We start from the raw sequence: 23,373 nt of genomic DNA, 5'->3' as shown, positions 1-23,373 counted from the left end.
TCTCAAGATGATTCTGGTCCTCTTCAAGATCCTGTCCCATCAATTCCTCCAGATAAATAATGGGTGCATTTTGGGGTCAGGTCATAGCACAGCCTAAAGCAGAAAATGTCCCTGTTCTGGGGAGAAATGTGGTGCACACCTAAGAATTACCATGCCTGACTGAAACTGAGAGGGCTTAAGCAGGAGTGGATTTTGAAAGTGTTGACTACAAAGGGCAGACTATAAAAGCTGGGTGAGGAGAATTTATCTAATGTCCCTACATGGCAGCATTCTCCCATGACTCAAGGGTTAAACTCCTGGCAAGAATACCTGCATCCAGTCTTAATATGCTGCTGGAATTTTTCCTTGATGTTTGGACATGGCTGTGGCATACAGCAAAAGGGGTAGAGATGCCTAACTACCTTGGCAGGATCATTGAGGAAAAAAATAAGAAGTCTCAGGGAGGGAAGAGTATTAGATTAGTTTACAATGTGGGATCAAAGAACTCACCACTCAACTCTATTTCCTAAGAGGACACTTCACTGAGGCAATAAGGAATACATTGGTAAGGGGGCTACTGACAAGTTTGCTCATTGGCTACTCTCTGTAAGGCAGGGGTGGAAATAGTAGATATTATCATGAAACTATATTTATAAGGATGTTAGGTAGGGTTCTGGAAGAGCAGAGGCCCATGGACATTACTACAATGAACAGTACGATGGCTGACATAGGGGGTTGGGTCTCTAATGGCTACACTCTTAGATTTGTGACTCAAAGGGTGGAAGTAGGCTGTACTCTTCTCACAATCCTCTCAGGAATTTGTTTGTGGAATCTGTGCTTCCTGTTCCCATAATTTACACTCTTCTGGATTAGAAGTCTTAGTTCCTGAGGTCAATAGGGGGATACTTCTAGGAGACACTGTATGGGTCCCACTGTATCTGAAATTACGACTCTCCCTTGGTCGTTTTTAGTTTCTCATGCTAGTGACCCATACACAAATAAAAGTTACCATATTGGTAGGGGGCAGAGGGATTGGCTCTATCACAGGAGTTATAGTGTAGGGCTACACAACAGAGTACATGTGCAACTCAGATTTCATGGGGCATATCTTAATAGTTGCATGTCCAGTGATAGCTGCAAATGGGATATTACAGCATCCAAGGCTCAGTAAGATTAATATTACTGACAGCTCATATCCCTTGGGGGTAAAAATCTAAGTCACCACCCGGCAACAACTCAACCTTACTGAAGTGCTGGCCAAGGGTCCAGGAAACCTAGAAGAGAGAGGATGAATCTTTTTTTTTGAGAGAGTGAAAGCAAGTTTTATTTGGATAGAGAAAGAGGCTAGGACACACTGCAGTAAAAGAAGCAAAAGTCCGTGTCTGAGTGGACATCAGTGGACTTGTGAGTTGTGCTGAGATGATGAATTTCAATTGCTACACCGAGACCAGTTACTGCAGTAGGTGCTGCAGCTTATCCTACTAACCCTTGTACGGGATTCCTCTTACAGGCTGCCTCATGTCCTCTCATCTGACCTTTACTTCAGTTCTTGCTGTAGCAACCCACTGTACAGAGTTGTAATCAGACAGTAACTCACTTCGGCTGTCTAGCATATCCCTCACCTGCCCCTGGGCTTCACTGTCGCTGCTGCTTGAGATGACTGGAGAGACCTGCTCAGCATTCTACGTGCAAGCCAATCTGGAAATGTAAGGGAGTTAACATCCTATGAGGCAACCCCTGTCTAATGGGCAATAGGAACCAGTGGATAAAAACTTTCTTGGAAGGATAATGAGGTGCATTCCATGTGGCTATGCTGGGGTCCATACCAAGACCGAACTCCAGATCAACTCAATGATGTTGAACTCAAAAACTATTGCATTGGTTTTATCTCCTTCTCTCTTTTACTCTTCTCAGGCCCTCACTCATGTTCCTATGATCAGCAATATGCTAGTAAATATTTAATAACTGTCTTCACAATTTAAAAAATTACACTGGTTTGCAGTGCTTGCCAACTTCTGTGCTGTAGATACTCACTCTGTGGGTAATTTTAAGCTACCAATATGACATCACCAAATCAATAGTTGGAGAGAGATGTATACAATTGGTCTTTGGGAACCAGTGGGAGCTGAGTCCAGGAGCATATCCCAAAATAAACTACCTACATACAAACCTTTGTCTCAGAAGACAAGCAGTGGCTCAAGAATGACAGTATTATCTTCCTGTCTGGGCCGATAACCAGAGAATGCTGGGTGCACTGATGTTAGCCATCGACAGCATTAAGATGAAAAAAAAAAAAGCATTCTAAGCTTGGAAGGGGAAGAATCTATTGTATAACAAATTGTTAGTGGGACACTCAGAAGTTTTATCCTTTGAGACTGGATAGCTAGTAATGCCATTTCCAGAGACAAAGAATAGAGGAGGATGGTGATTTCAGTTTGAGGTTTTTTCATGACATTCAGGTAGAGTTAGCTTGTAAGAAGTACATGTGTGAAGCTTAGGAAAGTTGTGGAAGCTGTTGCAATATATTATTGTGAAATTTTATTCTTGATAACTACTTATTCCTGGAATATCCCACTCCCTTCCTCTCTCCCCTCACCCAGGCAGCAGTAGTGAGTGCTTTCTATATTTACTACCCCCAGGGGAGGTTGTTAATACAGAATGATGAGTCAATGCTCATTTTATAAGTTTCCAAATAGAACTCTGAATCAACTCGTCAAGAAAATAGGTTGCAAAAAAACATTTTTTAAGTCTCAAAAGCCTAGATTTTGAATGTAGCGGCAATAAGATGGAGTAGAAATGACAATATGGTGATTTAACAGTGTGCTAGAGTCCAACCCCCAAGATTTACATCTCTAAAATAGCAGGGGATTGCATGTGGAAGTTTCCAAAATCCTAAAAAAGGGGTGGAAAATGGTTGAGAGAGGGCTAGTGAACCAGAAGAGCCCTTAGAGATGGAACAACAACCAGAGAATGATGTATAAAGTGATGACAGCTATGTATTTCAGTAGAAAAAGACACCTCTTCCTTCACTATGACTACATGTAAACTCCTTGTACTTAGTATCCACTCATGAGGTTGCGAGCAGAAAAGAAAAATAATTATTTGATTAAGTTAAAACCTGAGAAAACTGAGAAAATCTGAAGTGATGATCTCATTGCACATAAAATTTACCATAATTAATTCCATAAATTACCAAACTTACCATATTAAAAGATTAAAAGAAAAAGAATCATCTCAAGAATTACAGAAGATACTGTTAGTTAAAATTCAATGTCCACTTATGATCAATAATCTTAGTGAACTGGGATTAGAAGTGGATTTCTTAACCACATAAAGAATAGGAAAAAACAAAAATGAAAACACAAACAAAACCCAAAAGCAAATGTCATTCTCTTAAAGCCAGAAACATGAAAATTGTACAAGTTATCAACCTATCTATTTAAAGTATTAGGACACTAAGATAAGAATAAGAAATGCAAGTTGAGAGGATTGGAAAGGAAGAAACAAAATTACCATTCAAAGATGTTAATGTTTACATGAAAATGGAAATAATTATTTTGGACATAATGAAGTTCAGCAAGTTTGTTGAATACCAAAACAAATATACAAAACTCAGTTGTATTTTTGTACACTGACAATAAGCTTCTAGGATATGTCAATTTAAAAAGATACCACTTTTACAAATAGCAGAAAAAAAAGGCATGTTGGAATAAATACAGCAAAATATGTTTAAGACCATAGTGGAGAAAATTATAAAAGTTTTGTAAGATATTCAGATCTCTTTATTTGTTCATTTATTTTTTAAATAAACTTTATTTTAAAGAATATTTTAGATTTACAGAAAAATTGTGAAGATAGTAAAGACAATTCCAATATCCCAGACCAAGTTTCCCTGTGTTAACATCTTATACTAGTATGGACATTTGTTACAATTTTAATAAACAAATATTGATGTGTTATTATTAACTAAAATTTTTATTTTATTCAGAATTTATTAGTTTGTTTCTACTGTTCTCTTCTGTTCCAGCTTTCCATTCAGGGTGTCACATTACATTTAGTTGTCAGGTCTTTAGGTTTCTATGGTTTGTTTTTGATGGACCTTGACAATTTTGAGAAATATTAATCAGGTATTATAGACTCTCTATTGGGATTTATCTGATGTTTTTCTCGTGATTATACAGTTTATAGGTCTTTAGTCTGAGAGGTAAAGTGCCATATTCATTGCATCATATCAAGGGCACATAGTGTCAACAAAAGTTATCACTGTTGATGTTGATGTTGATGTTGACCACCTGGCTGAGGCAATGTTTGTCAGGTTTCTCCAGGTTGTGCTCTTTGGGAGAGAGTCACTGTGCTCAGCTCACACTATAGCAGTGGGAAGTTATGCTCCGCATCCTTGAGGGTATCATATCTACATAAATGATTTGGAATTCCACCCAAAGATTTGTTTCTTTTTTTTTTAAAGTCTAATTCTTTTTTTTAAAGATTTTATTTATTTATTTTTAGAGAGGGAAGGGAGGGAGAAAGAGAGAAACATCAATGTGCGATTGCTGGGGGCCGTGGCCTGCAACCCAGGCATGTGCCCTGACTGGGAGTCGAAACTTCGATGCTGTGGTTCGCAGCCCAAGCTCAATTCACTGAGCTACGCCAGCCAGGAGATTTGGGTTTTTTCCCTATTTATTTAAACATTAATTTGTATCAGTATGAATTCATGTATATTAATTTTGATTGTAATCCAATACTTAATTTTATTGCTCACATTGTTCCTGCTTTGGCTATTAGAAGGTCTTTGACATAGCCCCATTATGTGGGCTCAATTTTTTAAATAAAAACTTCTTTACTTTCTGGCATGAAAAAAGGCTCCAGGCTCATCTTGGGCATTTCTTGCCACAGTCCTAGAATCAGCCATTTCTCCAAGGAGCCCTGATTCCTTTTATTGGAGATATTTATTTATTTTTAACAAGCACAATTTCATTTTTTATTTTAAAATTTGAAACAATCTCAAACTTGCAGAAAAGTTGAAAGTATAGTTTAAAAAACCTTATTTCTTTTACCATTTGAAAGTACTTTGTTGCCTTGTTGTTGCGTCACCTCATAATACTGTAGTGTATACTTCTTACAAGCAAGGTCACTCTCATTTATATAACCATAATATAATTATCAAAATATGGCAATTAGCATCCATATATTACAGCTCTCTAATCCTCCAATACATTCATGTTTCAGCAAATGCCCCAATGTCTTTTATAGCATTGAGGTTCAGAATCATGAGATGCCTTTACTTGTCATGTCTCTGTGATGGTTAATTTTATGTGTCAGCTTGGAGGGAATTGGGTTGAGATCAACTGTTAAATTGGTGAACTCTGGGTAAAGCAGATTGCTCTCTATAATGTGGGTGGGCCTCATCTAATCAGTTGAAGGCCTGAATAGGACAAAAAGATTGGTCACCCTGAACAAACAGTAATTCTACAGCACACAGCATTTGGAATGCATCTGCACCATTAGCTCTCTTGAGTTTATAGGCTGCTGGCCCAACTGCAGATTTTGGACCTGCTAACTTCTGTGAATACATAAGCCAATTCCTTATAATAAATTCTTTCTACACACACGCACACATCCAATTGGTCAATTCTGTTAGATATGTTAGACACTGTTTCTGTGTTGTTTAATACCATAGTCACTAACCACAGTGACTATTTACATTTAAATTAACTATAAAAGTCATAATTTGCACTTGCTACATTTCAAGTGCTCAGTAGCCATGTGGACTAGTGGCTATCAATATTGACAGTACAGATACATAAGGTTTCCTTCACTGTGGAAAGTTTTACTGAACAGTACTGAATATAGTGACTGAATGTAGAGGGCCTAAACCTCTTATAGCACTTGGGTTTTCCCTCAAGGTTGGAGAATGGCTGAACCCTCATTTAGATTTGTGGAATTCAAGGGCAGAGGTGACTTATGTCCTGGGTACAGCCTTACATGGAAAGCTTTGTAGAAGTACCCACCATCTCCATCCACCACATACTGAGTGGAATGGCAGCAATGTGGTGATGCAGAGCTTGAGTACCTAGAGCCAGCTAGAAACTGGCCTCAGGTCTCTGTAATGGTGCAGAAGGGCCAAGAGCAGAAAAGAGTGGTCATTATATATCAGCAGCTGCCTGCTTAATTTGCTATGAGTTGGGGTTCAGACATAAGAATAAGAAATTATGAGTAAAGTCAATGACATTTGGAATTATCTTCAGCAGTATATTAGCTGATGCTTTATCTTACAAACCCCTGGGATTCTGGTTATTTTATTATAGGCTTTAGGGAGTGTGTATACTCCTTGTCCATTCATTAAAAATTTTAGTAGCACTAATGTAAGCAGCATTGTGCCTTAAAATAACATGAACATCCTACTTAAATTAAAAGATGTGTATCAGAGAAAGAGGGATTAAGGGAAAGTATTATTTCTAAAATAAATGGACATACTGAATATTTTCAGACTGTTTTACTACCAACCCACTAAAAAAGCATGGGTATGTGAGAGTTTATAAAATTCCTGACCATTATGGAATTTTTCAGTCCTAATTGCCACCTCTTTCCCCTACAATACAGATGACAAAATTTGTATTGTTTATCAGTAGAATTCTGATACATTATATAAACAAAGTGGACCCTACCAAACATAAAGTATGACAAAATCTCATATAATAAACTAATAATATGGCCTATAGTCTTGTTCCTACCTTTCAGGACTTTAAACTGTTTATTCTGGATTCCTTAAGGAAAGTTTCAATTAGATTTTGGAATTCTACAGCTCTGCAAATTTTTACAACTAGAAAAATGAGAAAAATGACAATATGAGTTCTCACAAGTGCTTACAATTTTCCCTGTTCTCTTTTATGGGTGCTTATTTGGTGGGCGTCCTCCTGCGATTATGGAACTATAAAACCTATTAGACGTGACTGTAAAATAAGCATAATAACTCCATAGCACAGGAGGTCCTCCTTCATTTTATTCGCCCCCCTTCTCCGCTACCTCCCAGTGGTGCTACAGGTCAAGTGTTAGCTAAGCAGGTTTAGAGCGATAAGCCTGGAGGCTGGACTTTATTGGTAGGCTTTAAAGATCGAACGTATGACAGGAAATAACTTATGAATTGGTACAGTGTTTACAAATCACAGGAAGAGAATTTCAGACCCTGAGTGGAGGACTGATGCCATCCCTTCAGGCGTACCGGTTTGCTGCCACGCTCAGACGGGACTTTCCTTGGAGTTCCCAAGGTCCAGCTTCCGTTGGAATCGCAGCCATAATCCACAAGAAAGCACCTGAAAAAAACCATCCGTTATTTTTTAAATTGATTTTTAGAGTCAGAGAAGAAGGGAGAAAGAGGGAAAAAATACCCCATCAATTTGATGTTTCACTTTATCCATTCATCGGTTGATTGGTTGCTTCCTGTGTGTGCTTGGACAGGATCTAACCGCCACCTTTGCGTATCAGGATGACGCCCCAACCAAAGATGCAGCCCCGCCGGTGTGAAAGCATCTGATCTTTAGCTTTTGCTGAGGTTGAGATGAAGCGCTCCTGAGCCCAGGTGTCTAGTCACAGGCCGAGCTGCGGGGCGGATCTCAGTGTGACTTGTTGCAGAGGAAAACCGTGGCTTAGTTTCCCAGGGGCGGGGCAGACCTTCTCCAGGCCTCCAAAGCCTACTTGGCATAATGCCCTGGGGCTGCACGACTCCTCCAGGCGGGCCTATCCACCACCACACCCCGGCGCGGGGTCAGAAAGTACGCCCCCATCACGCGCGATCCCCACCGTAGGAGCCCAGGCACGCGCGCCGCCGGCCGAGGCGAGGCGCAGCCTGCGGGTTCCCGCCGCTCTTCCTCGACCACTAGCACCCACCGGCCGGGGGCGGCGCTGCGGCCGCCGTGGGAGCACCGCCTCCTCTTCCTCCGATTCCTCCCGCCTCCTCTCTCCTCTCTTCCCCACTCCCTGGGCGGGGTGAGCGCGTCCGGTTTGCTGCAACCGTTCAGAAATGGCAACTTGCGCGGTGGAGGTTGTCGGGCTCCCGGAGGATGAGGTGCGAGGGCCGTGGGGTTGCGGGGCGGGCTTCCCATCGCGCTGCCCCTCGGTCAGACCGGAGGCAGTGGCCAGGGTGTGGGCAGTCAGCCCCCTCCTTCCTCTGTGCGATCCCCGGGAACGTGCCAGGCGCGGTGGGACCCGGGGGGCTACCCGGTGCGCGTGTGCTGGGGCGGAGGCTCGCATTAGGGAGCCGCAATTCCTTCGCAAACCTGTGGACTCCACACCCGTCTCCTCCCTGAGACGCCGCGTTCCACCTCAGTTTCCGTAAGGAAGTGTTACGGAAGGGGCTAGGCTGCGAGCGGCGCGAGTGAGTGCGTGTGGGGACGGACATCACCCCGCCTGCCCCTGCTGCTACCCCAGGCCAAGAGTGCCTGAGCTGCCGGAGGGGGGCTGAGTGGGGTGGTGCTTGGGGTGGGGTGGATTTCCCGGGAGCTTAGCATCCCGGTGGTTGATTAGCCTGCTCTGGCGGAGGCCCGCTATACTCAACTTTATGGACTTTGAGCTGAAGACTTCCAAGTGAATGGCGATTACGTTTTTTTTTTTCTTTTCTTTTCCTTTTTTATCTGCAGTCCTTTTTAACCCTCACTGTAGACGGGGATGGGGAAGCAGGCACACCGATTTTCTTGTATTTAGCAACAAGTTTCAAGTGTGAAAAGTTCATGCTATGTTTCACCAGTCTATATCGATATAAGAAAATAAAGTTGAAAAAGTGTAAATACGTTAAAGAACTTCCCATAACTGTTCATTTTGAAAATTAAGTTCTGTGATTTGACAAGGCAAAGCTGTTTCTTTTCAGTTAAGTAACGAGCTGGTTGTGCCTTACCTTTATTAAACATGAGCCATTTTGAAAGGATTGTTCTATTTTAAATGAAATGTGGCTCCCCTCTGTTTTTGGTGATTGTCTCAAAAATGGACATGGTTGGGAGGTGAAAAGGCTTTGTAGTCTAACAGTTTGGAGGAAAAAGACATCAAATTTAAGCATTCTTGTTGACTGACTACACTGTCACATATATCTGTTTCAAGATCCGACCCACTTAACTGTATGTAAGTCCTTCAGTCAACTGTTTACATATATTCTAACAGTGTTGTAATAGTGTCTTTTCTTAGTAACTTAGTATCTTTAAACTTTTTAATAAATGTGTTTTTTTACATTTCTCTTGAGGGTTGTTTATAAACAATGGACAACGTATTGATGCAGTTATTTGCTTGTTTTGAGAATGATTATGCAATGTGATGAAACTTTAATTTATTAGTGATTGTTACCAGAAGAGAAACAAAGAGGCAGAGGACAAATGGTGGCAATTTGGCAGTCCCTTGGGAAGAACAGTCAATATGTTGCAGCTAAAGATAATATTCAGCTAGTGTTCTGTAGAAGACATCAGAGGAAAATAATGTCGTGTTGAACCTATGATAGCTTTCTTCTTATCAGTCAGGTTTCCTTACTTGCTACAATAAGCTGTCCAATGCAGATAACCTCAAGCTGGCATCCAAGGTAATCTGGCTGGCCTTGGACTTTTTTCCCTGTTGTAGTTTGTTGTTGTTGTTGTGCTTGTTGTGCTTGTTTGTTACTCAGAGGGGTGGCAGGGATAGTAGGCCCTGCTATTCCAGATTTCTCATCTCACTCCTAGCAAAGCCCATTGAACATAGTCAGAATATTGCCAAAGGTGCCATTCACTGTCTGTTCTCTCCCTCTTGGTACAGGATCAGTGTTTTCAGTGATCTGCTTCTCGCATCACCCCTCTGCCCAGCAGAGATGAAACAACCTTTGGCATGTAGTGGGTGGTCATTAAACAACTGGGGCTAAAGGCGGGAAACTCCATCCTTTGAGATGAGGTTTTCCTGAACTTGCTGAAGGATTTGTACTTCTGGGAAGTGCAGTGGCATGGGGCCCACCCTGCGGGTATGGTTGTCAGTGCCATGATTCCGGTTTTCTTCCAACTCCCTCTGTATACTTTGTCCATCTTAGGAAGAGAATGAGACAGGAAGATAAAAAGACATGATGGTGAAGTATTGTCTTCTGCTTCTTCCATTGTAATTTAGGTTATTCATTCAACATTTATTAGCTGTCTGTTCTGTTTCATGTAGCATACTAGGCACCGGGGATACAGAGAGAAACAACAGTCTCCACCTGTTCTCTGAGGAGCTCACAATTTGGTGGGGGACAGAAATCACTCGTTTTCTGGGAGAGGTTGACATTTCATCACTGTCATTGGCTATTTATTTTCTGCCTTATCACAGAAGTAAAAGAGTGTTTAGAAAAGCCTCCCCCTCACCATTATTTAAAAAGGAAATCATTCAACTATGTCATTTTGCTAAAACTCAAACTAGTCTGTTGATTAGAAGTAAGGTGGCTTTTTCTATTAAAGCCAAAAAAGCAAGATGATTCTTATTTTAAAATTGAGACTGAAACAAGAAGATGAACAGATGGAATAGAAGATAGAGACTTGTAATTTAACCAGTACATACTGAATAACCACTTTGTCACACTGCATGAGCATGTTAGTATTGAAGCCTGCTGAAGTTTAGATCCTAATGCCTCTCACTTTTCAGTGAGTTTTAGCTCTTCTTCCACTTGTGTTTTTCAGTGAGAGGTGAAACTGGCTCCCCGTGCAGAATTTTGCCATTAAAGCATAACAAACTAAGAAAGTAGTGTCTCATAATTCACACCAAATTGGCTCTGACAGTCCCTTGGGATTAACAGTGGAAACTAACTCCCGTGAATCTTTGGTGAGGTAGATACGAGGACGAGAAGTTAGCATCCCTTCCACCCTTGTGCTAGCGGACTTCCCTGTTATACAGAGGCTAGAAAGCTAAACACCATGTTTCTCAGACTTTCTTACACTTAGCATTCTGGAAATACGTTATGAAATGGGTTTCCTAATCAGGTGTACTTACTTGAGATTTGGAAGGTGGAAATGAAGTAGAGTACAACTCTTGTGGGGTTTTTTTTTGTTTGTTTTGTTCTGTTTTTGTTTCTTTTGCTGACAAGCATGGTCATGTAGACAATGAGTTTTTCTGCAATAGTGTTCCAGTACCTGGTTCCACTGTCTTGTGGCTATCAGTAGGAAGTTGCAAGTAGAGGTGGTACTGGTGGTGCCTTCCTGATGTCTCCACTGGGTGTGTTCTTAGTCAACAGGACTGTGGTAGCTCCTGATTACCTACTTTTCTGACTAGGACAGAAGTGACAGTTTCCTGGGTGGGCTAGTACTGAGGTATTTTCAAGGCTTCTAGAGGCCCAGCTTACAGCCTGCCCCTTCAGGGGCCCCTCATCCAATGATTTTGTGAACACCTAACTCCCTGTATTGTGTGATCTCTATTTCCTGTAACTGAAAACTGACTGAAACAAGGAAAGAAAGAAGGAGGAAAAAGTTGAGAGTCTCCACTCCACAATTTGCACATATAGAAGGATGGGTGCCTTTGGTGGTAACAAGATAACTAAGTATGTTCTGACACTTCTCTACCCACTAATGCTGAGCAGAAGCAGAAGCAGCCTGCTATGGCATTATACTGAGCCTGGGAACAAAGTTCCCAATCCTTTATTTACCGCACAAAAAGAGGGAGAAGCACAGTTGAAGAAGCAGCTGTGTTCGTATTTAGCCTAATCTTTCATGTATCGTTTATGCCATTACTGCATTTTTGCAACTCTTTAACTCCATCATCATCCTGGAGTTTTTTCATGGGTTTCCATGGGATGAAAGAAATGTATAAATATAGTTTATTTGTAATAATTTGCTCTTTAATTATTTTAAACCAACAGAAAGTTTGGAAGTACAGCATGAAAAACTCCAAATCCTCCTCATTCAGTTTTTCCAACTGCTGACATTTACCACAATTGCCCCATAATTCTTTTTTTTTTTTTTTTGGTGCCATTTTCTTGGTCTTTTTCTGAACTATTTGAGGGCAAGCTGCAGACACAATGCCTTATCACTTCTAAATACTCTAGAATGTATTTGCCTAAAACAAGAATACTTTCCTACACAACAGCCACCCAACCCTCTAAACCAGGAAATCAACATTGATAAACTACCATCCAATTCACAGATCTCATTCAGTCTTTGACAAGTGTTCTGATCATTTCGTTTTCCTTTCTGATCCAAGATCCCATGGAGGAGCATATGGTGCATATAGTTTTCACATATTTGCAGACTCTTATCTGTGTGAGTTCCTCAGTCTTTCTTATCCTTAATAGTTTTAAGGAGTACAGGCTGTACAACCTGTAGGATAGTCTTCAACCTGGGTCTATTTTCTGTTTCCTCATGCCACATGAAGGTCCTGCTTTTTTGGCAGGAATCACAGAGGTGATGCTGTGTTCTCAGTGCATCACATCAAGGGGCACATGATGTTGACTAGTCCCATCATGGTGGATGATAACCTTGATCACTTGGTTATTTTGATATCTGCCAGGTTTCATTTTTGTCGTGTCACCATTTTTCCTTTATAATTGGTTAGTATATTGTGGGGACATATTCAGAGATTATGCCAGTGTCTCTCCTTCATTTGCCAGCTCACCATCCACCAGCATTAGCATCCATTGATGACTTCCACCAGAAACAAACATCACTATTTTTTTTATCTTTATTAACTGGCATTCTTTGTAAAAAGAGCTTTGCCTTTCTCTTCACTTATTTGTTTATTTGTGTTTATATCAGCCTAGACTTATAGCATTGTACCTTACTCACTGGGTTGTAATCAATTACTGTCTTTAAATATTTTGTTGCCCAAATTATCGGAGTCTGGCCTGTGGAAAGGAAGTTCTTAGGTCATTGTGACAAATCCCCATCATTCTTTAAACACTTCATTTCTTTCTGGCAGAAGATGTTCCAGGCTCATCTTGTATTTTGCCTTGCCCAGTGCTGTCTAGACCAGTCATTTCTCTTAGGAACACTGGTTCTATTTAATAAAAAATGTTTTTTAAAGACTAAGATCTTGGTGCTCAGTGTGCGCTCATCGCTACTGTGTGTCATTGCTCCTCAGCCATCTCAGGAGACCCTTGAGAAGTATGTGTGTGTACTGCACATGGGTACATATATAGGGGCACACATAAATCTATAGTTATTTCTACATCAGTGTGTATATAGATATTTAAAAATCACTAATTTATACCAGTTTCTCCAATTCAAATCTGAAACCTCAGGGTTCTTTCTAGCCATAAGTACCTTCTCTAACAGTGAGCATTCTGACTTTCATTATCCTCATCGTATTTACTTACATGTTCAATCCATTTACTTACGTTTTTGGTGTGACTGATCTTCTAACTATGCAGACACCTCCTCTGCCCCCCCATGCACGCCACTTTCAGCTCCAGTGGGAGGACTGCCTTTGCAGCTCTATGCAGCACCCTCCTCCCCTCTGTGTCCCACACCAGCGAGTACAGTACTGAGCATCTCTGTACGGCACCTCTCTTGTCTCCTCAGTGCCCCATGCTGGTGAGCATGCTGACCATGCACCTTCATGAACCTACCCTCAGACCCTGAACTCTGCCTCAGGTAGGCCTTCTATCAACTCCTCTGCAGCAGGAAGAGAAGATGAGGAGATTATATATATGTGTGTGTGTGTGTATATATATATATATATATATATACACACATATACATACATATATACATACATACCAGGGAGAGAGAGAGTGTGTTAGCTGTTAGCAATTCATACAGGAATAGAATATAGAATCTTGGAGGTACCTTATAAATAAAGAATTTAGGGTAAGCTGGGGTAAAGAAAATGAAATGTGACTAGGTTAGAATTCTGGCCCTGTCACTTACTGAGTCCTCTGGAATGGGTATTTGACATCCTTCAGAGCAAGATATTTAAATCAGTTGACTCTCCCATACGCTAGCTATATCTGGTATTAAGAATATTCTACAGTGCCTGGAGACATGTCAGATTGCTGATTTGAATTGCAGACCCCACTGTTTTACTGAAGTCTATGGCAATCAGTGTTACTGACCTCTCTCCTGGAAGCTTCTGTTTAGTCCAGCTCCCTTGCCATTCCTACCACTGTTTTAAGAGGATAAGTGAATGGGGATGGTAGGAGGAGCCTGGAAGTAAATGCAGGGAGAAAGACACAGCATGCACAAATGAAAAAAGACCTTGATAAGACTTTTCTGAATGTCTTGAGGAATAAGTATGTCTGTAGTTCAGTGTTATGACCTCATGGCCTGACCCAAATGTCTGGCTTCCACCAGTATAAGATGTGTTGGGGCAACGAAAAGAGTAATGTGAACAGTCATGTCAGTGCATAAAGATGCTTTAATATAAACTCCTTCAGGGTAAAAGACTCAACCTAAATATAATCACAGCTACCTTTAATTGAACACCTGCTATATGCCAGGTGCAAGGTTAGGTGTTCTCATACTTCAGTTGTAATCATACTTTAGTCATAATCATCTCATGCTTTAGCTGTAATGTTTAGTTCTTATACTTTAGTTTTAAACAGTCTTGTAAAGGTAAATAGTGTTACCCCCCACTTACAGATAGGGAATCTGTTATTGTGATTTGCTCAGGGGCTCACTCCTGATAGGGAGCAGATCTGGGACTGAAACCCGACCTCCTTAGTACCAAAGACTTGGTCTTCGCACTGTGCTGCTGGAAATAGTTTCCCAAATAAAAGAATTTAAAAGAAGAGATTCTTTCTCAGGAAGATGAGGAATGGAACACGAGTAAAACTTGTGGTTGTTTTTATGTTTTCCCTCCCATATCTTGTCTTTTTTTATCATTATAGCTTTTATGTGGACTTCTGAAGTCACTGAATTTTGTATTCGCCTAAATATTTGTCGAATACTTACTATGTGTAAGACATTTGAGTCAGGTCGTGAGGTTATAATGATGAACAACAGACTTTACTGAACTTATACTTTAGAGGGAAAGACAGACATCAAATATATAATCAACATACATGTTTTATAAATGTTATGAAGAAAAAGGAGTATAGGATGAAAGTACATAAAAGAAAAGAGGAACTAATCTTGTGTGGTATGGAGGAGGGGAGAGAGTATGAGGAAAGGCTGCCAGAGTCACCTTTGAACTGAAATTGAGGATGAACAGGAGCCAGGTGAAGAGGGGGCAAAAAGCTCTCCAGGTGAATAGAACTGTGCACAGAAAAGAGGAGATGGAGAGGAGCATAAAGAAGGTTAGAGCAGTAGAGCAAGAGGGCTGGTGTTAGGAGATGATTCTGCAGAGGTGAGGAGGGCAGAGCCCAGTCAGGGCACGAAGGCCATTTATTAAGGATTTTAAACTGGATCCCAAGTGGAATGAAAGCCCACTAAATGTTCGCATGGGCATGCATGCATGTTGTCATCGTCATCAACAACATCTTTTTTAAAATACTGTTTGTTCATCATGTATTTAACATTGTCTTTGTTTGTTATTTCTTCATTTCTTCTTGCATCTCTAGCTTTGCATGTGGGATCACTTTTCTTTGCCTGAAGTACATCCTCTAGAATTTCTGTTAGTGAGTGTTTGCTGGTAATAAGCTTTTCAGTTTTTGTTTTGTCTGAAAATGTTGGAAAATGCTTTCCTTTTTTTAGGGAGAGGTGGAGAAGGAGTAAAATTTACAGAGTAAAGTACAAAGATCTTAAACATACAATTTGATGAACGGTAATTTTCAACATGTGTAACTGACAACCCAGTTAAGGTAGAGAATATTTCCATCACTGCTGAATATTTCCTTGGGCTCTTCTAGTCAACTCCCCTTTTCTACTCTCAACAAGCCCCTTGTTATCACCGTGGATTAGTTTTTCCTGTTCTGGAATTCATGTAAGTGGAACCATACAGTATGGACTCTTTTGTGTCTGGCTTCTTTTGTTTCACATAATGTTTTTCAAAGTCATCCATGTGGTTGTTTGTATCAGTAGCTCATTCTTTTTATTGTTGAGTAGTATTCCATAGGAACATACCAGATGTTTATCCAGTCTCCTTTGATGAACACTTTGTTTCCAGCTTTTGACCATTATGAGTAAACCTACTGTGAAATACAGGTTATCAGCTTGATGTATATCCTTTCAGAGACATTTTATCTATAAATAAGGATATTTGTTGCTGTCACATTTAAAAGTAATGTGAAGATGCTGGTGTCGCTCATTTGGTTGGAACATCACCCTGTACACCAAAAAGCTGGGTATTTGATTCCTGGTCAGGACACATACCTAGGTTGCAGGTTCAATCCCTGGTTAGATATGGGAGACAGCCAATCAATGTTTTTCACATCAATGTTTCTGTCTCTCTCCCTTTCTCTAAAATCAATAAGCATATTTAAAAAATAAAAAATAAAAGTAAGTGAAGATGTAAAGTAATGATTAGCTGTTCTTTTTCAGAAATTATGTGGTACTAATTAAATAAATGAAATTCTAGTTTCCTAAGCGGGGAATACTCCTGCAATTAACCGCGGCACTTCCCTTTCTTACCCTCATGCCCTTTACCTGTGGTTCTCAACTTCAGTATCCATCAGAATCACCTGCAGAGTTTGTTAAAACATGGGGTGCTGGCCCCACCACAGTGTCTGATTCACTCAGTGCAAGGTCTGAAAATTTATGTTTCTGATAAATACCCATATGATGTTCATACTGCTGGTCCAGGGAATACACTTTTTTAAAAAATATAATTTATTGATTATGCTATTATAGTTGTCCCATTTCCCCCCTTCACTCCCCTCCACCCTGTACACCCTCTCCCACCCACATTACCCCCCCTTTAGTTCATGTCCAAGTGTCATAAGTTCTTTAGTTTCTACATTTCTCATACTATTCTTACCCTCCCCCTGTCTATTTTCTACCTACCATCTATGCTACTTATTCTTTGTACCTTTTCCCCCTCTCTCCTCCTCCCACTCCCCTGTTACTAACCCTCCATGTGATCTCCATGTCTGTGGTTCTGTTGCTGTTCTAGTTGTTTGCTTAGTTTCTTTTGGTTTTGCTTTAGGTGTGGTTGTTAATTGTGAGTTTGCTGTCATTTTACTATACATGTTTTTTTTTTATCTTTTCTTAGATAAGATCCTTTAGCATTTCATAAAGTAAGGGCTTGGTGATGATGAACTCCTTGAACTTGACCTTATCTGAGAAGCACTTTATCTGCCCTTCCATTTTAAATGAGAGCTTTGCTGGATAGAGCAATATGAGATGTAGGTCCTTATCTTTCATGACTTGGAATATTTCTTTCCAGCCCCTTCTTGCCTGTAAGGTCTCTTTTGAGAAATCAGCTGACAGTCTGATGGGAACTCCTTTGTAGGTAACTATCCCCTTATCTCTTGCTGCTTCTAGGATTCTCTCCTTCATTTTCACTTGGCTAATGTAATTATGATGTGCCTTGGTGTGTTTCTTCTTGGGTCCAACTTCTTTGGGACTCTCTGAGCTTCCTGGACTTCCGGGAAGTCTATTTCCTTTACCAGAATGGGGAAGTTCTCCTTTATTATTTGTTCAAATACATTTTCAATCTGTTGCTCTACCTCTTCCCATTCTGGTACCCCTATAATTTGAATGTTGGAACGTTTAAAGATGTCCTGGAGGTTCCTAAGGTTCTCCTTATTTTTCGAATTCTTATTTCTTCATCCTTTCCTGTTTGGTTGTTTCTTTCTTCCTTCTGGTCCACTCTATTGTTTTGAGTCCCAGTTTCCTTCCCATCACTATTGGTTCCCTGTGCATTTTCCTTCATTTCTTTTATGGTAACCTGCATTTTTTCATCTAATTTGCGACCAAAATCAACCAATTCCATGAGCTTCCTGATCACCAGTGTTTTGAACTGTGCATCTGATAGGTTAGCTATTTCTTGGTCACTCAAAAGGATGAGTTCTGGAGCACTGATTTGTTCTTCTGTTTGAGCCATCTCTCTCTCTCTCTCTTTTTTTTTTTTTGGCCTGGTTGCTCCTGTTACGTTGTGGGGCGGGACTTTAGGTGTTCATCAGGGCTGGGCACCCCAGTCGCTAGATTGTGACGTTGTATGTGGGGGTGGGGTTGAGAGGGAACAATGGCGGTTGCTCCGTTCTCCTTGGGACCTCAGTCCCGTCTCTGGGATCCTGGGTTGTGTGCTCTGCCCTGCTGCACAATTGCCACCTCACTGGGTCTGCCAGCTGCTGCTTGCATACTCAGGGTCCACCCACTGCGATCTTTCGTGCCCCAGATGCTTTACACGCTCCCAGTTGCTTATGTGCTCAACTTTCTCTGCTCTCTGTGCAGCAACCCATGCCTGGCTGCTCATCTCCACCCCTCCTACCTGTCTGGATGAACAGGTCTATTTCAACTTCTTGGCTGTCAGACTTCCATTCAGATAAATTTTCTGTCAGTTCTGGATGTTATTTTGCCTCTAAATTGTTATTGTTCCAATCTTGGTTGTGCGTGGAGGTACGGTGCATCCACCTGTGCCTCCACCTTGGCTGGAAGTCCAGGGAATACACTTTGAGAACCATGGCTCTCTCGTGAGTCTAGGGATTCTGAGTAGCCTGGTTTATTGTGGTTATTACCGCTAAAACTCCCGAGGAGCATTGACCATGTGTAGCAATTATTGTCTGTAGCAATCATGTACTCTGCCTTTACTAGGATGGTCTTGACTTTATGTATTTTTCAATAAAGGTGATTTAGCATTTATATTTTTGTAAAATATTTCAAGTAAATTTACACACCGGAGGAAGAAAACTACTGTAAGTCCATAGGTTCCAATTTTTACTTTGGAAAATATGGTTACCATAATTTACATAGCATATGTTGCCCCCCCAAAAAAGTAAAAAAAAACAAAACCAAAAACACATCCTTCCTACTATAGTAATTTTTTGTTAAATAAATATTCAATGTTTCTATTAAATTACTATGTAAGTACAGCAATATTCATATCTGAACTATTGTACCATATTTATAGTTATGTATTGTGCACTTTTTGCTTTAGTTTTTTTGTATACCTATCACAAATGAAATTGCAACATGATAGGATTTTAAAACCACTCAGAGTAGTGAAAAATATATATGCAGATGTATAGATATATATCTCATGAATGCTATCGATTCCTTTTTCCTCATTCCTCATTTCCTCATTCCTGTTAGAGATAGCCTCTTGCTATGTTGCAGTCTATCTGAACTCCTTGTACTCTGTGCCTGTGGTACAGCCATCATCTTTGGGCTTCCACCTGCCACCACTGTGAGAATTCTCTTGATCGCTTTTCCGTATTGGATCCACCGTTTCCTTAATCTGCCTTCCTGTTTCCTGACTGATTCCCTCATTTGCTGACACAGATCCTCTGTACAAATGGGCAGGTCCTATTGACTTGGGTATTTCACAGTAGGGTTTTCTGACCTACCATTTTATTGTGGGGCCCTTACATATAGTATTTATAGTGTCAAGTTTTTCTCCCCACTTTGGACCACTCAGTCTGCTCAGAGAGAAGACTTCTAATTCTCTGTTTGTGAATGTGGGTGTGGCAGCCAGTGTTCAAGACTCACTGTTTGTGCAAACTTGTCCTTGTTGATATGATGCCTTAGTCCTACTTTCAGCAACTTCAGAAAGGTTTGTGGTTAATCGAGAATTTGTTTACCCCTACTATGTGCCAAGTATTCTTTTGGGTTCTATAGAGAATACAGAGATAAAGGAAAGCTAAGTTACTTGAGCTTCAAACTCTCATAATTTTAATAGGCAGAAAACACAGTTTATTGCCTCAGATACAAGATAGTATGTGATAGATGCTATATAAATGTCCTTCTGTTGATAAGGGAGGATTCAAGTCAAGACTTTTAGGAAAGATGGTATTTGGCCTTTAAAGAAAGGACAGAACTTTTAAAAAAATAATTTAAAATGCATTAAAAGCTTAATAAGTAAAGCAAAACCCTCTATCATTTCATTACTTAAATAGCTATTTTCATTGTTGCATATTTGCCTCTAATTTTTATCCATCTGCATACCTGGTTTTACAAAGTTATCACAGAATAGATAACATTCTGCATCCTGATTCTTCCAATTAATATTATAATTATTTTGTCATTAAATAATATTAATAATTACATTTAAATGGTTTCAAAGGAATCTGCTCAGATGAGCTAGAACTTTAACAGTGAAAGCGTAGGGTATGGGGAAGAATATTTCAGGCAGAGGGAACCCAGCTTGTATAAAAACTCAGAGATAAGTAAACACAGCATATATCTTTTTTTAAAAAAGTAGACTGGTTGGGTGGGTGTGGGGGGCAACAAAGGATGGGAGAAGGATGAAGAGAGTCACAAAAAGTCTCCCAAGACCTGTAAGAGATAGAAGGACCTAAACTCTGCATTTCCTATTTTGGGGGTTGGGGGTGTTGGTGACAGATTAAGCAGCAGTAAATAGCTGTTATGAATTGTGGAAAAAAATCTCAGCCCTGGAAAGCTGCTTTTAATTACTGAAGTTGTCTGTATAGACAGACATTAGATAACATTAGCATTTTGTTTCACCCTGTCATTGAGAAAAGCCATTTATGTTAGCCTACAATTTGCAACTTTTCTCACTTTCAAAAGCCGGTAAAGCTCTCATCTGAGTGACAGGGGAGATTGCAGCTTTAGTGAAGAGCCGCCATCCTGATCTGCTTAACGGTGACAACCCAATTTTGATTAAGGAAAAGGTGTTTGATTTTTTTGTCCTTTTGGCTCATTTGAGCCCTGTCAGATTTCTGGTAATAGGACTTTTAGTATCATGTCTGAAATTACTGAAGAGTTTAGTCTCCACTGCAGCTTTTATGCTCTTTTCAAAGATGATGTGAGATACGATCTCTGCTTATGGGGGTGATTGAAGAGACCAGTTTGGACAATTTTCTAGCATAAATATATAAAGTTAAGTGAATACAAATATCAAAATAAATGGCATTTCTTATTCAGTTTTATGAACGACTCTAAGTCAGTATAGTTTCACATCAGTTAAGCACACCATCTGATATAACTAGTTCTGATTTTTGTGGTAAAAAGTGTGAGAAGAAAGTTGAAAAGTTAAATGTTTCTATTTCTATGAGTAATTTATCATTTCCTGGAATTGTATTTAATTAATGCTTGTTACATTTTTCCTCAGGAGACTTCTGGGGTATAGTTTCAGTAGAGGCTCCACAAATAGGGATTAATTTTCTTAGAGGAGTATGAAGATCTCTCCTCAAGTTCATATACAAATTATAAACACTTGCCTTAGAAAAGCTGAGATTATCAAATAACGTGCATTATTTGCTGGTGGCACTTCCTTTGCATTCAACATTATTTTGTGTTAGTTTGAAGCATATAACATAGTGGTTAGACAATCATATACTTTACAAAGTGTTCCCCCTGATATTTTAGGTAACCACCTGGCACCATACATAGTTAATACAATATTGTTGATGAATTTGATGGCACTATAAAAACTTTTTTTTTCTTTTATTGATTCTAGAGGGGGAGAAGGGAGAGAGTAAAGAGGGAGAGAAACATCGATTGGTTGCCTCTCGCATGTGCCCTGTCTGGGGGCCAAACTCACAACCTAGGCATGTGTCCAGACCAGGAATCGAACCTGTGACTCTGGTTTGCAGGATGATGCCCAGCCAACTGAGCCATACTGGCCAGAGCCTGATGCCACTTTTAATTACACTTTAACACTGGAAAAACTTTGTATTATTAAGTCATGGTAGAAGATATTTCTAATTTTCAGAATTCAGTCTTGAAATTAGTACCTTGTTTAATAAAGTACAGCCACTTCCCAGTTAACTGGTATAGTGAGAATTTGGCTGGTGGGGCCAATAGAATATGTTAATGGGTCTATTTATTCAGTGATTCTCTAGGAAAAAAGGTAATCTGCAAATCTCTTCAGATGTTGGTGAATCAATCTCCATAGAAAATGGAAATTTCAGTTTACATATTTTCCTCCCTGGTTTTTAATTCTATTTTTATTTCTGATACCTGAAGACTTCCCTTGTTTCTTGTAAGATCAGCTATGCACTCAATTTTAATTGGTGATAGAAAAAGTTATGTTTTATCTAGCATCTGTACTTAAGGATTTCTGTCCTATCTGAATTTATCATCTGAGTTTTGGAGCTAATAGTATATATCATTTATCATATTTTTTTAAGTGAAAACTTCAGGATTGAGGGTGGTTGTAGTATTTAGAAATGGAAGAAGATTGAAATAAATACTCTATAATATATATATTTTCCCCCACCCAGACCTCTCCTCAGAAGGAAACATGACTATTTGAGGTGGGATAATTGTAAAATAGAATCAGGTTTTTATCTGTTGGGCAACATTTATTTCATAGTTTTTTTTATCTTGTGAAGGCTACTGTGACTACTCTTGTGCTGATTTCCTTGAATACCTGAATGAGGGTATACCTAGAGGGTATATGTAAACGTGAATTCCTGGGTTATTAATTTAGAACTTTAGTAGGTATTGCCAAATTTCTCAAAAATAACTCTTCAGTTTACACTTCCCTCAACAGTGTAGTAGAGTTCTTCTGATGACTGGTGAGACTGAGGATCTTGAATGTGTTTGTTGCCCACTCTCTATGACTTCTTGTGCTAGGTTGTTTATATTTCACTTACTGGCTTTTAGAAACTACTCATATATTCTGGATCATCATAACTTCTTAACAGTGTATATTTTAGGTACTTTTACCTTGTCTGTCCCTGTGACTTCTCATTCTGCTCATGGCCTCTTACCATATACAAAAGGTATAAATTTTAATGTAAAATCTAACAACTACTTCTATTAGTTGTAAAATTCTCTCCTACCCAATGCTGTATAAATATTCTTAAATTTCTTATAAATTTTAAGGGTTTCTTTTTCACTTTTAGACTTTATTGATTCTGGAATTTATATACAGTATAAGATAGTGATTGGTTATTATTGTTTGCTTCTTTACTCAGTTTTACCCTTCCCTATGAATTTCAAAATCATTTGTTAGGATCTATGAAAAAAATCCAAGGAGGAGAGTTGAAATTCAACTTAATTTATAGGTTAGTTTAGAGAAAACAGACAAAAAAATTATTTTCATCTATGAATATAGTGAATTTTTTATCCTCACCCAAGTACATGTTTTCATTGCTTTTAGAGAGAGAGGAGGGAAGAGAAAGAGAGAAAGAGAGAGACAGAAACATCAATTGGTTGCCTTCTCATAGGTGACCTGACCAGGGATGAAACCTGCAACCTAGGTATGTGCTCTGACTGGGAATCGAACCCATGACTTTTAGTGTGTGGGACGATGCTCCAAACAACTGAGCCACACTGGCCAGGGCAACATAGTAAATTTTAAAATTTAAGTCCTCTTTCTGTTCTTCAGTAATTTTAAAAGTAGTTTTATCCATAGAAGTTTTAAATATTTTTATTAATTTTATTTCTCTGCGTCTAACAGTTTTGCTTATTTGAGAATTTTTAAAAAGAT

General features: G+C 39.6%; 1 protein-coding gene and 1 pseudogene across 1 annotated transcript in view; one reads left to right on the top strand and one right to left on the bottom strand.

Moving 5' to 3' along the window:
• LOC114492207 overlaps positions 1-7,760 on the bottom strand; it is a 57,756-nt pseudogene extending 49,996 nt beyond the window's left edge.
• Positions 7,761-7,931: 171 nt separating this feature from the next.
• NEDD4 (NEDD4 E3 ubiquitin protein ligase) overlaps positions 7,932-23,373 on the top strand; it is a 120,947-nt gene continuing 105,505 nt past the window's right edge. The window contains exon 1 of the mRNA XM_028506832.2: positions 7,932-8,041. Within this exon, the coding sequence (XP_028362633.1) occupies positions 7,997-8,041 (45 nt within the window). The 5' untranslated portion in view covers positions 7,932-7,996. The remainder of the gene's footprint in view (positions 8,042-23,373) is intronic.

This window comes from Phyllostomus discolor, chromosome 1 (genome assembly GCF_004126475.2).
Source record: "Phyllostomus discolor isolate MPI-MPIP mPhyDis1 chromosome 1, mPhyDis1.pri.v3, whole genome shotgun sequence".
NCBI lineage: Eukaryota > Metazoa > Chordata > Mammalia > Chiroptera > Phyllostomidae > Phyllostomus > Phyllostomus discolor.
Note: the sequence above shows the minus strand (reverse complement) of the source record. Positions and strands in the feature narration are given on the sequence as shown.